Here is a 16,639-nt window from a genome sequence, read left to right as displayed (position 1 = left end):
TTCCTTCTGCACTGTGACAAGTCTGTGATATTCTCCCTTTGAAAGTGGCTGAACAAGTTCAGAAAGCTGTTTAAAACAGCATCTGGGATCTTTGGATTTGTAAATAAGTAGCAATGTACAAAACAGTACAAAGTCATGCTTTAGATGAGCTCTAATGAGTGAGTATTGTGCTCAATTCTGGCACCAATCTTGACAAAGGATGTTAAATCTTGATGAGAATTCAAAGGAGAATTTACCAGATTAGTGCCAAGGATGAGAGTCTGTAGTTATGTAAATAGACAAGAGAAGCTGAGAGATTTTTCTTCAGAGCAGAGAATGTTCAGTAAAGTTTTAACAGAGGTATTTAAAATTAAGAAGGATTTTTATTAAGTAAATAAGAAGAAACTGTTTCTACTGGCAGGGGAGTCAGTAACCAGAGGGCGCAGATTTAAGATAATTGGCAAAAGAACCAAAGTGAAATGAATAGTTTCAGGTGAATTTGTTGGAATTAGCAATTACAAATGGAAAAACATTGCCAAGATGAATTATTTCCAATCACCAAGAATTGGTGGCCTGGGAAAAAGCCACAATTTGCTTGGGGGAAGAAATCACGCAAACAGAAATGAAATGAACTTTTTCTCAGGCATTCAATGAAAAATAATTACTTTTAAATTATTTTTAAGATATGGAATTGGTTTACACATAGACTGAAATGTTGCTGTTCCGCCCAAAGATGAAAGCAAAGTCAAAAACCCTCAAGAGGACCAGCAATGGTCCGTGTCCCAGTTTCAAGGTGTTGGCGATGATCACAAAGAAGCATAGGACAGGAATCCTGCTCACAACCCTATTAAGGGCATTTAACACAGTTTAATAGCTCATTAAAAGCTCACAGAAAAGATCTGGGTGGGATATTTAAAGGGCTAGGCAGGTCATAGAAACTGACATGTTCAGAACGGTCTGAGTTATGGCTGCCCTAAGTACAATACCATGTCTCATAAGAAAAATCAGTGGGGGAAAGGGGGTTTGGGTACGTGGTGCAGGGTACCAAGGTGCTGCACAGATAGCAGGGAGAGTGGGTATTCAGCTATCCCTGGCATCACTGAGGCAGATACCAGGTGGCAAAACTGCCAAGGGCAATTGGGCAGCTAATTGTCCAGATCAAACGTTCCAATTGGCAATGAAGCATGACTGTCAGATTCTGAGCCCCAAGGTGATGAGGGGCAACACCCTTCACAGGAAGCTCAGAGTCTCGAGCATTGGGAGCGGAAGGAAGAACAGGAAAGCCAACAAAGTTCAAACCCCCAACACAGGATCAACCAATGGAGATGAAGCTAACTGGAGATGTCTGAGAACCAATGCCCTGGTCACTCTCCTGTTGGCTGGTCACATACATTAGTGCCCTCATTGGAAAACCTCATACCACTGGCTACCAGGACTTGCTAGTGGTCATCAAAGTCATTGTGGGATTGAACCTCTTCACTTGTGCCTCACTCTAAGGCTCAACTGTGGATCTTAGTGGCATATGTAGATTGGTTGCTCACTACTGCTTTTTTTCTGATCCTGATGACCTCTTTGCTAGAGCTAGTCACAGAATCACAGAATTGTTATCGTGCAGGATGAGACCATTTGGCCCATTGTGTCTGCGCTGGCTCTTCAAGTGGGTTTCATTACCTCGTGCCAATCTCCTTGTTATTTTCCCATACCTTGGCACATAATTTATATTCAAATAATCATCTAACTCCATCTTGAATAAATCAAATGAACCTGTCTCCACCACACTTTCAAGCAATGCCTTTCACACCCTAACTACTCGCTTTCTGAAAAGGCTTTTCATCATTTCTTGTAATGATACTCTCTCCCACAAAAGGAAATATTTTCCCTATGTCCATGCTATCAAAAGCTTTCATTGTTTTAAAGATGTCCATTAGGTCACCCTTCAGTCTTCTCAAGAGAAAGGAAAGTCAGTCTGACAATCCTGACCTGGTGTGACATATAAGCACACATTTCTGATGCTTTCCTTGTCAATTTTCGTTGCATTCTCACCAGTGCCTGTATGTCCTTTTCAGAATGTAGTGACAGTACTGCAAATGATAATCTTAAGTGTGATCCAACTAACGCTTAATACAGATTTAACATACAGTCATTCCTCCGTATCCTGAAAATCCCAGGGAATGATGAATTTGTGAGTGCAGAACTTAATAGCTTGTGGTTAAAATAGGGTTAGGTTTCCAGACCTCAAGATTATTTTATGACTTCTAGCCTATTATTTTTGGATTACTTTTTGGGTTAAAATAATAAGCACTAAAACATCTGAAACAAAAATTAAGATTAATAGAATAAAATGTTTAAAACAGTTGTAGTGTATTATAACTTTCCGATAAAGGCAAGAAATTCTGTGTACCAGGGCCAGGTGTTGCTGGGGAAGTTATGGGTGGTTATTGGGTGTAGGAGGGGGAGGACAGTACCAATGTGCTTCCCTCCCAGCTGTCCTCCCCGATGAGGCACCCTCTTCCTGTACCTCCACCTGGCGGATGCTCTCGACCTGTTCATCCTCCCGAACACCTATGCCCTTGCTGGTGGAGGTTTGAGAGGAAAAGCTACAGACTGGAACAGGTTGGAGAGCGAGAGTGAGATTGCCGCATACGTGAAAGTGGTTGCAGACAACTGAGTTTTCTCCATGGATTTTGAATGATTGGTTATTTATTTTTGGCACAAATAGGCCAACTCATGATTTGTGAGTCTGCAGAAACAGAGGAGTGACTGTATTTTATCCATTTTTCAATTCTATCTCTCTAGAAATAAAGCATTTGTACTTGATTTGATGTTTTTTAATGGCCTTGCTGATCCACAGTGCATTTTTTAGTGATTGCTGTATTTATACTCTGAGAACCCTTTCTTGCTCTATAAAAACCAAAAGAACTGCGGATACTGTAAATCAGGAACAAAAACAGAAGTTGCTGGAAAACCTCAGCAGGTCTGGCAGCATCCGTGAAGAAAAAAGATCAGAGTTAATGTTTCGGGTCCAGTGACCCTTCAGTTCTAAGGAAGGGTCACTGGACCCGAAATGTTAACTCTGATTTTTTCTTCACAGATTCTGCCAGGCCTGCTGAGCTTTTCCAGCAATTTCTGTTTTTGTTCCTTTTTTGCTCTACCCCACTTAGACTTTTATCTTTCAACTAATATGACCTCTCTATTATTCCTATCAATATATCCTGTGCACCTCATCTGTCCAATTTTCATTACTGCCCTCACTGGCTCAGGTAGAACTAGCTCAATTAAGAGCTCAACCCCATGACAATCTAAACTTTGATCAGATTCCCACGAGAGGTCAGTTACCAATCCACAAACAGGCCACTCAGCTTCACTGTCCACCTCTTCGGTGAAAATTCAGCCCCACATGTTTGCAAAACAGAGTGAGCCAATTTTATGAGGCTTGCTTTAACTGTAGACTGCATTCAACAATGTGGTGTAATTCATGCCCTGTTCATGCTATGAATGTATTTAATTTTGTCCTTTCATGTGTGCACAATAGGTCACCATAGACAGGTATTTCTGTGCACTATTTCATTTCATGTGTTAATAATTGATCACTTTTCCTATAATAAGCTAAAGTAATTTTTAGCCAGGACACTAACAATATAATATTAAATGTCCTTTTGTATTTTCTTTATTATCCAAGATCAATCCAGAGAAATGATAGTCTTCAAAACTCTTCCATAGCTTTATTTGCATGAACTTGTAACCTTTGCAAACCAATGTAGCAGTTTTTGCAATCAGACTGTGAAAGTTGTATTGTGGCCACTTAACATCAGAAGCAGAATTTGTATTTTGATCCAGTTATACTGGTGTATTTAGTATAATTAAAAAATGTCAATCATCACATAATCTATTGAGGAGCATTGAAGCCTGGCATTTCGAATATCTTCGAAGATTGGCCCTATGTTGTACACATTTGCTGATGTGTTCCCAGGGCAGGACATTAAACTTATAATGGGCTTTATTAAGATAACTCAAGCATGGAGCTAACATTCCCATATTCCTTGTCTACATGCCTGTTTGGAGATGGGAGCCCGATAGCAGGCAACTGTGACACCACTTGAAGGCAGCAAGCACTTCTTAAAGGGAGGTACCCTCTGAACGAAGAGAGAAACAGTTGCAAATAGCAACGTACAGACTGTGCGCTCCAGATTCTTCAATGCTGCTTTGAAAGGCCTGATTGTGATGAGGAGAGGAGGAGGGAGCTTCTGTTCCCCAGCCCTACCCCATGGGATGGAAAGCCCTCCAAGCAACACCTCCAGTGTAAGTGAGAAGTTGTGGGGGAGGTTAATGCTCAGCACTTAGCTCTCTGGAATCACTGCTGGATGCCCATTGAACAATCTGGTTTGATATACTGGGTGACATATTTCCAAATCATAACGGTTGCATTCTTAACCCTGTCTATTGGATGTCTAAGTTTCCGTTTAATGTCTTAAAATTGAGCAGAGCTTCCAAGCATCATTCCTATGCAAAGTTATTTGAGAAAAACTCTTTCTTATTGACTCGTGGGATATGGGCATTACTGGCTGAGCTAATATTTATTGCGTGTCCCTAGTTGCCCTTGAGAAGCTGGTAATAAGCTGTGTTTTTGAACACAGTAGTCGATGTGCTGTAGGTAGACCCACAAGGCTGTTCGGGAAGGAATTCCAGGATTTTGACCGAGTGATTTGTGAAAGAATGGCTCTATTTCGAATTCAGGGTGTAAGTGGCTTGGTGGAAAATTTGCTGGTGATGTGGTTCCCATGTATCTTGACCTTGTCCTTCCATATGGAAATGGTTGTGTGTTTGGAAGGTGCTGCTTAAGGATCTTTGGCGAGTTTATGCAGTGCATTTTTTTAGTAGATATTGCAAAGTGCTGCTACTGAGTGATTGAATGTTAATGAATATGATGATAATCAAGCGGGCTGCTTTGTCTTGGATGATGTCAGGCTTCTTGAGGGTCGTTGGAGTTGGCCATCCAAACATGTGGGAGTGTACTGAATAAAAGGTGTTTGTGAAATTTTTGATTTGGTAAAGTTTCATTATTAATGCACTTTCATTTATGAGACAGACCCTCAAACCTCATTGATGCCTGGAAATAATAGGTCCTATACCATACAAACAAAGGATTAGAAGCAGAAATACACCATTTTCCCCCTCAAGCCTGCACTGATCTGATTGTGGTCTCAACTCTGCATTCCTGCATATCTCCAAAAACCTTTAACTCCCTTGTTAGTCTCGAATCTATGTACCTCTGCTTTAAAAGTATTCAATATTCTCTCAGGTGCAAGAGAGTGCCAAAGACTCTCAACCCTCTGAGAGAAAAGAAAACTTCTCATCTCTGTCTTAAATAGAAGACCCATTATTCTTAAGCCGTGTCTCCTAGTTCTAGTCTGTCTCACAGGGGAAAACAAACTTTCAGCATCTAGCTGATCAAGTTCTCTCAGGATCATATATGTCACAATAAGATCACTTCGTACTCTTCTAGACCATCATATGTAGAAAAAGGCTGGCAATTTGTGAAAATATTAACATGCATTTTCTTAAAATGTTTATTGATTGATACAAATGCAAAAGATGACAGAGTTACTATTGCAATAATATCACTCAGTTTTAATGAAGGTGACAATCTTTTCATGTTACAGAAGCTAGTGGAACGGTTTCACACCTTCTGTTTTGCTTCAAATTTCGAGTCCTTTCAAGCAGTTCTAGAATAAAGCAGCATCAGTGACATGAACTTGAATTACATGCCTTATTCATTGGTTTGTTGTTTATTATATTTGGTTTCCACTGGATGTAGCACAAGACAATCTAATTCAATTGTGAAATGAGTTGGAGGAGTAACAAAAATAGTCTTATCATGGTATCTGTTCAATGAAAAACAAGCAAGGGTGCCAATAATTTTAAGACAGTTAGAGACTGGGAAATGCCTTGTGAAAGGGAGCAGTGTCTGACTAAGTATTGCCTAGCAACCACTGAAGTTGACACAATAACCTCACATAGAAAAATGGAACGATACAAAAGCTCTTTTGTTTATGTAATTCAAATTTTGCAGTGTTGCTATGAATTACGTAGTGATTCCTTAAAACTAAAGGGAACATTTTTACAACTCTGCATTTGTATTGGCTATCTTACTATTTTCTAGATCCCAGAAATAGTTTAGTGTGCCTTAGGCTACTTCCAATAGCAACAGTGCCAATGTGACATCTACTCTACTGCAAGAGTGACAAGTGTGTAATGATGGATAGACTGGTATAACAACATGACCAGACATTTCAATTCATTGAATTTGGGATTCTGACATTACAGATGCCACACAAACTGAATAATTTCACCAGATGCAAATTGTGAAGATCATGCTAATTTACTCTCATCAAACAGCATTTCTTCAAGGTAAAACACAGGTAATTTTACCAATGGAACACAGAATTCTCAATCTGAGACAATGAGGTGGAATTTCTGACAGATTGTGCTGGGCTTTCCAATATAATTCACCTGAAATCAGCAAAACCAGCACAAAAAGTTGACACACTTCAAACCTAAATGATATCCAGTACAGAGAGTATTTCTGAGATCTTTTGCATTGACTTAAGGAAGGTTGCACTGAAAGTCAGTCATGCCCATAAAACTGACCAGGCCCCCAGACTAAATTAATCATCGGGGCAAATTTCTGCCATTTATTTCCATTTTTGGCCCTTCAAGAATGCTGTTAGAATTAAGCAACTTTTTAAGTACAAATGCAGTATCACCAATTTTTAGCAGCTTTTAAAATTAAGTATTTAATGAACCAAGATTATATATTAACAAAACTCGTAAATGTTTCTGTATTTTCTTAAGTCAATTCAATGTTATTGGAATTTGGATTTTTCACAAGTGGTAGCCCAGGCACGCTGACTGAAATGCTTCTTGTTTTGGTTAAACCCAGGTTCAACAAGGCTGCATTTGTGGCCACCGTCTCCATAAGGTGGAGCACCGTGCACTCATGTAAAATTGGAGTGCTGCTTTTAAACTCACACCCAGCACAAAGCATCATTTATCAAATGAATCACGTAATACTAGGCTTGATTTACAAGTAATTACAATACACTCCCACTATTATAGGGAATCCAGTCAAAAGGGATAGCTGTTTTAATTCATGAAAAGATCTGTAAATAAACAGACTGTTCTGTATAAGCTGCTATGGCTATTTGCTACGAACAAGAGCTTCCACCAGGTATTAAAATTATTGGCATCTAAAATGCAGCCCCATCAAACTTCAGAAAGAGAAATATATGATTAACCATGTATTCATCTCTTTGTAGAGTGTATTGTCAGATATAATCACAGCTTTGCATCCAAAATACCTGTAAAAACTCTCTTGTTTCCGTCAATTGTTATTGTAACTGTGTTTCTGATGGATTACAGTGGCCAATTTTATTGGTAGTGCACTTTCTCTTACATTGAGAATACATACTCTGTATCAACAATTCTAAATGAAATTAAACCAGGTGATCACTCTCAAATATGTCAGGTAATGTTTTAATGCAAGAAAAAAGAATCCATTCCGAAGTACTGCTTGACAGTAATGGCCCATGAAGAATTTTATATTCAGCAATATGCAAATAAGTTTGAGTTGTAATTTGAGCAAAAAAATCAATTCAGAGAATGAGTGCAATTTTAAGTGTAATTTGAACATCGATTGCTGATAGCGCACAAGCATAAAAATACTCATTTGTGTTGAAATCCAGTTTTTATTCCACAATGAATACCAATAGGCTTAAATATTTGGATCATTTATGGATGTGAGACTTTTACTATTAGGAGTACAGAACTTGTGTATCATTGAAAAGACAGGCAAGTACATTTTTTGAGATACTTTACCTTTCTAGGATTCATTGAGTAGACCAATCACTTTACAAGTGCCCTTGGCCCATAGTGAGTCTGTGTGATACACCAAAAGCAATGATCTAATCAAGATAGTTATTGTTTCACAGGATAGCTTTGACACACTCTATTACTACGGTAAGTTTGAAAGGTGAGAAAATTGGTCATTTTGAACCCTTTTGATTTTTGAACTATGGATTAAGCAAGCCATTTCACACTTCTACTGTGCCGTGGCTATGGAAGTGGTATTTTCCACTGATAGAATACTGCCATTGGCCCAAAAAGACATTCTGATTACCACAAAACTGACCAATGTCATGTAGGGGTATTAGCACTGGTGTGCTGCTGACCATAAATACCAGAGATTTATCGAATCAAGCATCATTTTTCTTTATTTTTTATTATGGGAAGAGTAAAGATCATACATAACCAACACTTTCAAAATCCAAAGCAAAATGCCTACCATTACATGTGATTCCACAATTGGACCGCACATGCTGAACAGCTCTGAATGCACTAATAACTACACTAACAACCAATTTGAAAAATAAGTCTAGCTCATAAGGGATTCATTTTGCTAGAAGAGGCATACTTATGAACCGTATTCAAGTACTTAGCAGAAAACCTGGACGAGTACATCACCACCGTCATGGACTTCATTAGCAACTGCGTGTGTACCAAAGAAGTCGATCTGGGTGTTCCCCAACCGTAAACCTTGGATGAACCAGGAAATCCACTCCCTACTGAGGAGCAGACGTGCAGCATTCACGGTGGGTGACCCAGACCAATACAGGAAGTCCAGGTATGATCTCTGCAAAGTTGTCAGAGATGTCAAGAGGTAGTACCGGACCAAGCTAGAGTCCAAACTAACCATAGACTCCCACAGCCTGTGGCAAGGCCTAAACAACATTATGGGATACAAAATGAAGCAGAGCAAGATAGCAGACAAAGACACGTCCCTCCCTGACGTGCTCAATGCTTCCTACGCTCAGTTTGAGCAGAATGCCAGAGGCACAGTGTCACCTGCCCTGACAGCCCCAGATGCACCTGTGCCCACTGTCACTGTAGCAGCCATCAGATCGGTCTTCCTGGGAATCAACCCTGGATGGAATCCCCAGCCAAGCACTTAGATGCTGTACGAACCAACTGGCGGGTGTATTCACCGACATCTTCAACCTGTCCCTGCTACAAGACAAAGTCCCCACTAAGAAAACACATGTAATGTGCCTTAATGACTACTGCCCAGTGGCTCTGACTTCCATAATCATGAAGTACTTCGAGAGTCTGGTCATGACCAACATCAACTCCAGTCTCCCAGCCTGCCTTGAGCCTCTATAATTTGCCTACTGATGTAACAGGTCCACAGCGGATGCCATTTCCCTAGTCCTGCACTCATCCCTGGCACATTTGGACAATAAGGACACCTACGTCCTACTCAACTACAACTCCACCTTCAACACCATAATCAGGCCCAGGCTGACCTCAAAACTCTGAGATCTAGGTCTCAGCTCTGCCCTCTGCAACTGAATCCTCAGCTTCCTGACCCACAGACCGCAATCAGTGAAGATAGACAACAGCACCTGCTCCACAATAACACTGCAAGCCCCCAAGGATGCGTACTCACCACCCTACTTTACTCCCTCTACACCCACGACTGAATTCTGAATGAACGCCATCCACAAGATTGCTGACAACACCACCGTGGTAGAGCGGATATCAAATAACAATGAGTCAGAATACAGAAAGGAGATAGAGGGCTTGGGTGACACCACGCAATGAAAACAATCTCTCTCTCAACATTGGCAAAAGTAAAGAACTGAACATCGAGTTCAGAAAGGAGGGAGAAGAACACGCCCCATCTAAATCAGAGTGTCAAGTTCCTAGGAGTGACGATAACCAACAATCTGATCTGGACTTCCCACGTAGATGCGATGATCAAGAAGGCAGAACAACGCCTCTTCTTCCTTAGGCAGCTCAGGAAATTTGGCAAGTCCATAAGGTCCCTCACCAACTTTTACAGATGCACCATTGAAAGCATACTGTCCAGCTGCATAATGGCCTGGTATGGCAACTGCTGTGCCCAGGACCATATGAAACTACAGAAGGTGGTGTGCACAGCCCAGACCATCACGGAAGCCAAGCTTCCATCTATGGACTCCATTTACATGGCCTGTTGCCGCAGAAGAGTTGCCAACATCATCAAAGACCTATCGCACCCTGGTAATGATCTTCTACGACCTCTTCCATCAGGCAGAAGATATAGAAGCTTGAACATTCGCACCACCAGGTTCAAGAACCGCTTCTTCCCGGCCATTATTAGACTGATGAATGAACTCTCTAACTTCAAATAATGCTGATCTAGCTAATGTTGATCTTGCCGAGTGCACACCCTGTGTGATATAACCTGTATGCCTCTGTCCAAGTTTTTTTCACCCTATGATATGTATGTCCTTGCTTACTATGATCTGCCTGTACTGTTTATAAACAAAACTTTTCACTGTACTCCAGTAAATATGACAACAAATTAATCATCAATCAGTCAACCAATCAATATATACATGAACCTGGTCCCTACAAACAAAAGGAATTTGTACAAGCCTTGTGCCTTTTTTCTATTACTCAGAGTTTGAGGAGCCTAGAACTCTCTGTTATGGAAATAGTAGGAACTGTCGATGCTGGAGAATCTGAGATAACAAGGTGTAGAGCTGGATGAACACAGCAGGCCAAGCAGCATCAGAGGAGCAGGAAAGTTGACGTTTCGGGTCTGGACCCTTCTTCAGAAAGAACTCTCCTAGAACTCTCTGTTGCCTTTTTCTTGGCAAAGCTGTGGGCAATCAGATTCTATTTGCCAACCAACTTGCACATTTTTCTCCTCTGGTATATATTGTGATCATCTATGTAGTGATTGGAACCAGGTCCAGGTGGATCCATTGACTATGAGACCTTTGACTGGGGTTGTTAACCTGGGCCAATCAGGGAGCCCTGGCTGACAGATATAAACAGGAGATTCAGAAGGTCTCCTCAGTCTGAGCACTGGCTTTGAGCTGGCTGGTCACAGCCCATGAACAGTGCACATGTAAATAAAGGGTGACTTGGTGACGAGATGCCAGCCTCTGTGCAATTATTTCAGTTTGAAACTTTGCATTTGTGTATTGATTCTGATGAGTGCAAGATGTAAAATTTCAGCAGCATCCCTCTCTTTTTAGCGATATTCAAGTCAGGTATTTGTTGTTGATTTGCACTCTTTCCTATTTGCTAAATCGTGTTCAACGCTATTAATCAGTGCTGATAAAAAAAGGACTTTGATCTTCATTTTCAACCTTAAGCCTACAGACTGGTCACTTGTATCATATTTTTCAAAACAAAATCTGTGTAAAATGAACTAAACTCATCTCTCTTAAGGCAAATCATGTAGAGTTACTGTGTAAAAGTTACACATACACAATGCTAGTAGAAAAGTAGCTCCAATAATTTAGAAGAAAGAACTAGTGGGAAATTAATTATGTGAATTCTTTTGAAGTGTATAGGTTTTGAGTTACTCTTTAGAGACACAGAATACAGCTAACTGAACCAACCATACCCATGTCTACCTTGGGGCACAGTATTAATTCAACTGTACAACAATGTCTTTTTTAAAGCAGCATAGCAGGAAGCTCAGATCAGGTGCCAGTTACTGTTAGTACTTGTACAGTCCTGATAGTGATTCTGCCAGCAACAACAATGCTAATGAATGAGCAGCAGTACAACTACACTGACTATTAAATCTGATTCAATTTACTCTCTGCATGTCACCAAAAGCATTTCTAATATTTACACCTGGGAGGAATGAATAACATTATTTGAGGAGAACCACAGTTGTTCACTGCTACTGTTCCCATATTTTGATGGGTGTGATCACAATCACAAACAAAGAGAATAATTGTCATCTCTTCTATGTTGTTGGTAATGATGAAGAAAATCTTATTGATGTTTCTTGTCATATGATGTGATACGTGGGCTCGTTTCTAAGCTTGCCTATCTGGCTGGTATGCATCACACAAAATCACAAACGTATTTCTTCATTAATTCTTCAGGGGAGTTATTGTGTACTTCCACACAGGTTGAATTCTCTGAACAAAAGCAGCAAGTGCTGGAAAAATAACACTTTAAGCAGAACATAAGGCAGAAGTAGACAATTTTACATTTTTGCTCTTTGGGAAAAAAATTAATTAATTTAATTCCAAAAGTCAATTTGGCCAAGGAAAAATAATATAAATACATATGTGCACATCCATGAATATTTTTCACTTTTTTTCTTGCAGAAAGAATATTCTTTGCAATCCAAGTCACAAAGTGAAAATAGACAACATATACTGAATGGCTCGGGTAAGCTCTCATTCTAAGTTGTATGAAGTCCAGCCAAAACAAAAATATATGAATGCAAATTTTAAAACAGACTTTGGATCCAGATTAGAAATGTAGCGAAATGAGATTAAGTTAAATTAAAAATATTCCAATTACTCTTGTCAATGACTAAACTGATTGGCTAAAGGGTATATTTATGCCAGGATCCATTGAAGATCCCTTGAAGACAATAATGTGCTAATATTGTATTGAACCACAAATCACTGGGAAGGTTTTTAAATTACAACAATTGAAGTGCAAGTTAAAAATTGTATGAAATATGCAATTGAAATGTGAATATTACATTCAGGCATAGAATTTGCATCAGCTGCTCCCATAACTTCATCAAAAATGCAGTTGACCCCACATGAGGCCTGCTCCATCGTTATGTAGAAAAGGTGCAGCCCTGAGAATATGGAACTAAAAAGAGAAAATTTCAATCCATACTCATTTTCCTCAGTATGGGAGTCTCAATATCATCCTATTTTTAGCCATGCAGAAAACACATTTGTTAATGCTTTAGCAAGCGATTATGGAAATTCCATCATTGCATCTTTACATTTTACATTTGGTAGTGATGCCCTACCATTTTCAAAGGCATGGTTACTGCTTGTCCAAATTTTTGAATGTATTGTCAGGAGCAAGATTGCCTCCTCAATTACAGCATACAAACTGCAACCATTGTTAAATGTACTACTATTCAACCCCCATCATATCTTCATATTAATACATCTGTGGTCATGTTAAAATATTCTTTGGTGTATTAATGCATATGTGGAACTCCAAGGAACACAACATTTATCCTCCCACAGTGCTGTAGGTTCTTGTACCATCCTAGAGGCTGGCCATGTCAAAACTCTTCTTGCATCTTCCTCAACACCCCTACAAACCTGTGACCTCTACCATGTAGTCTCACACCATTCTGACCAGCAACTCATGCCTAACTTGGATATTTGTTTGACCAATCTCTTGGACTTCTTGAGGAGGTCACATGTGCTGTGGATAAATGGGAACCAGTGGATGTACTGTGTTTTGATTTCAGAAAGGGATTTGATAAGGTGCCACATTGAATGTTACTGTGAAAAACAAAAGCTCATGGTGTAGGGTTTGCATATTGGCATGGATAGAAGATTGGTTGGTTAGCAGGAGGCAGAGAATAGGCACACGTGTATTTTTCAGGTTGGCAAAATTTAGTGAATAGTGTGCCACAGGGATCAGTGCTGTGACTTCAACTGTTTACAACTTATATAAATAACTTGGATTAACGAACAGAAGGTTTCATTGTCAAATTTTCTGATAACACAATGATAGGTGTGAAAGTAAGTTGTGAAGAGGATGTGAGGTTACAAAAAGATATAGAAGATGAAGTGAGTAAGCAAAGATTTGGCAAATGAAGTATAATTTGGGAACGTGAAATTGTCTAATTTGACTGAAAGAATGAAAAAGGATATCATCTAAATGGTTAGAAATTGCAAGGGTATTAGATGCAGAGGGATCTGAATGTCTGAATTCATGAATCATGAAAAGGTTATTGTGCAGGTACAGCAAGTAATTAGGAGAGCTAATAGTATGTTATCATTTACCATAAGGGGAATTGAATATGTGAATAAAGTAAGGAGGTGATGGCGTAGTGGTATTATCACTCAACTATTAATTCAGAGACCCAGGTAATGTCCTGCGTGCCAGATTCAAATCCTGCCGTGGTAAAATTTGAATTCGGTAGAAATCTGAATTAAGGGTCTAATGGAACCACTTTTCAATTGTTGGAAAAACACATCTGGCTCACTAAGGTTCTTTAGTGAAGGTAACTGCCATCTGGCCTACTCCAGACCCACAGCAATGTAGTTGAAGCTTAATTATCCTCTGGGCAATTAGGGATGGACAATAAATGCTGCCTAGCCAGCAACGCCCTCATCCCATGAATGATTTAAAAAAAAACAGGGATCTGGTGGAGCACATCTGCAGTACTGTACATAATATTAGTCAACTTGTTTCCTTATAGAAGGATGTAAATGCATTGGAGACAGTTCAGAAAATGTTTACCAGATGAATACCTGAATGAGAAGAAAACAAACAGAAATTTCTGGAGAAACTCAGCAAGCCTGGCAGCATCTGTGGAGAGAAAACAGATTGAATATGTCAGGTCAAGTGACTCTTCTTCAGAACTGAGCAGCAACAAAAGTAATGATGGTGCACTATGAGAAAGATTTGAATGGAGTTCCTATTTTAGCTGAATAAAAGGATTGTCTTATGAAGCTAGCTTGTATTCACTGGCATTTTGATGACTACAATGAAGCACAGAATACATGTTCGAGAGAATGTTTTCTCTCATGGGAGAACCCAAAACATAGGGGTCACTATTTAAAACTCAGTGTTCGCTTGTTTAAAACAGAGATTAGCTGAGTTTTCTTTCTCTTGGAAGGTCAGGGTCTTTGAAACTCTTTTCCTGAAAAGGTGATGGAGGTAGAGTTTTTGAATATTTTTAAGGCAGAGGTGGATAGCTCCTTGTTAAGCAACAAGGTGAAAGGTGATCGGGGTAGACAGGAATGTGGATTTGATGTTACAGTCAGATCAGCCATGATCTTATTGAATGGCACACTGAATCGGTTATTACTGCTGCTAAATTGTATGCTTGTATGTTTGCATATAACTATATTGCCATTTCTTCACTGTTGCTGTGTCATTGTCCTGCAAATTCATCCTTAATAGCACTGTGGGTATACCTTCCCCACATGGTGCGCTGGGTTCAAGTAAATGGTTCACCACCACTACTTAAGGGTATTAGAGCTGGGCAATAAATGCTGGCAATGCCAGTAATGCCCGTATCACTAAAGAAAAAATGTTGGGAAAGCTAATGGATCTCAAGAGCAATAATTCCCCTGAATTTGATGGGATGCATCCTATGATATTAAAGGAGCAGCTATAGAGGTAGAGCATATACTAGTAATAATCTTCCAGCAATTCATAGATTCTAGAAAATCCAAAGGATTGGAAAACTGCAAATGTAATACCTTTATTTAGAAAGGGAAGGAGACAAAGAAAACAGTAACTATGGGCCAGTTAGCTTAATGTCTGTTATTGGGAAATTGTTAGATTCAATTATAAAGGATATGTCAGCAAAGCAGCATCAGCATGGTTTTGTAAAGAGAAAGTCATGCTTGACTAAAACTTACTAGAATTCTTTGAGAAGGTAACAAGCAGGATAAATACAGGGGAAGAAGTGGATGTGGTGTATTTGGATTTTCAGAAGGCACGTGAAAAGGTACCACATATCAGGCTACTTAATAAAAGCCTATGATGGTGGTGGTACATTAGCATGGAGAGAGTATTGGTTTGCCAGCAGAAGACAGAGAGTTAAGATAAGGAAGGCATTTTAAGAAAAGCAATGTGTAACTAGTGTACTGCAACAGAGACCACAATTATTTTGAATACATATCAATGACCTGGATAAGGAACATGAATGTACTATAATCAATTTTGCGGATGACACAATAATAGGTGGGAAGGAAGTTTTGAGGATGACACCAAGAGTCTCCAGAAGGATATAGACACATTAAGCGAGTGGGCAAAAACTTGGCAGATGGAATACAACGTGAGAAAATGTAAGATTATGCCCTTTGGCAGGAAGGATAGAGGAGTTGAATATTATTTAAATAGAGAAAGACTGGAGAAAGCTACAGTGAAATTTGGAAGTCCTTGTGCATGAATCACAAATAGAATGTTTTCCTCTGTTTCAACGGGAATAGAGTATAAAAGTAGGGATGTTTTGCTAAAACTATACATAGCACAAGTCATTCCACACCTGGAATAATGTGAGCAGTTTTGGGCCTTTTATCTAAGGAAAGATATTCCATCGTTGGAGGCAGTCCAGAGATGCTTCAGTATGTATTTTCATGTATTAAAGGAATGTGGACTTATGGGGAAAGGTGGAGTAGATCAGGCATGTACTCATTGGAGTTTAGAAGAATGAGAAGTGACTTATTGAAACACACAAGAGCTTAGGGGACTTGACAGGGTAAATGTGGAAAGGTTATTTCCCCTTGTGGGATAGTCTGTGACTGGAGATCATTATTTAAGAATAAGGGGTCACATATTTAAGAAAGAAATAAGGAGGAAATTCTTCTGTCAGAGGATAGTGAATCTATGTAACTCTATACTGCAGAGGGCTGTTGAGGCTGGACCATTAAGTATATTCAAGGCTGAGATAGACAAATTTTTAATCATAAGGGAATCAAGAGTTATAGTGAAAGACAGGAAAATCAAGCTGACGATTATCAGGTCAGCCATGATCTCATTGAACGGCAGAGCAAATTTGATGGACTGAATGGCCTACTTCTGCTTCTACATCTTATGTTCTTATGGTCTAAAGAGTGAAGAATACTTTATACCTTTTAACCTA

The 16,639-nt window shown here is 39.5% G+C and overlaps 1 protein-coding gene across 1 annotated transcript in view; it reads left to right on the top strand.

The window, feature by feature from the left end:
- LOC109916433 (protein FAM107B-like) overlaps positions 1 to 16,639 on the top strand; it is a 179,834-nt gene that overhangs the window by 79,150 nt on the left and 84,045 nt on the right. Inside the window, exon 2 of the mRNA XM_020516148.2 lies at positions 12,159 to 12,222. Coding sequence (XP_020371737.1) covers positions 12,159 to 12,222 — 64 coding nt within the window. The remainder of the gene's footprint in view (positions 1 to 12,158; positions 12,223 to 16,639) is intronic.

The sequence above is a fragment of the Rhincodon typus genome, chromosome 16 (genome assembly GCF_021869965.1).
Source record: "Rhincodon typus isolate 14 chromosome 16, sRhiTyp1.1, whole genome shotgun sequence".
In the NCBI taxonomy this organism is placed as follows: domain Eukaryota; kingdom Metazoa; phylum Chordata; class Chondrichthyes; order Orectolobiformes; family Rhincodontidae; genus Rhincodon; species Rhincodon typus.
Note: the sequence above shows the minus strand (reverse complement) of the source record. Positions and strands in the feature narration are given on the sequence as shown.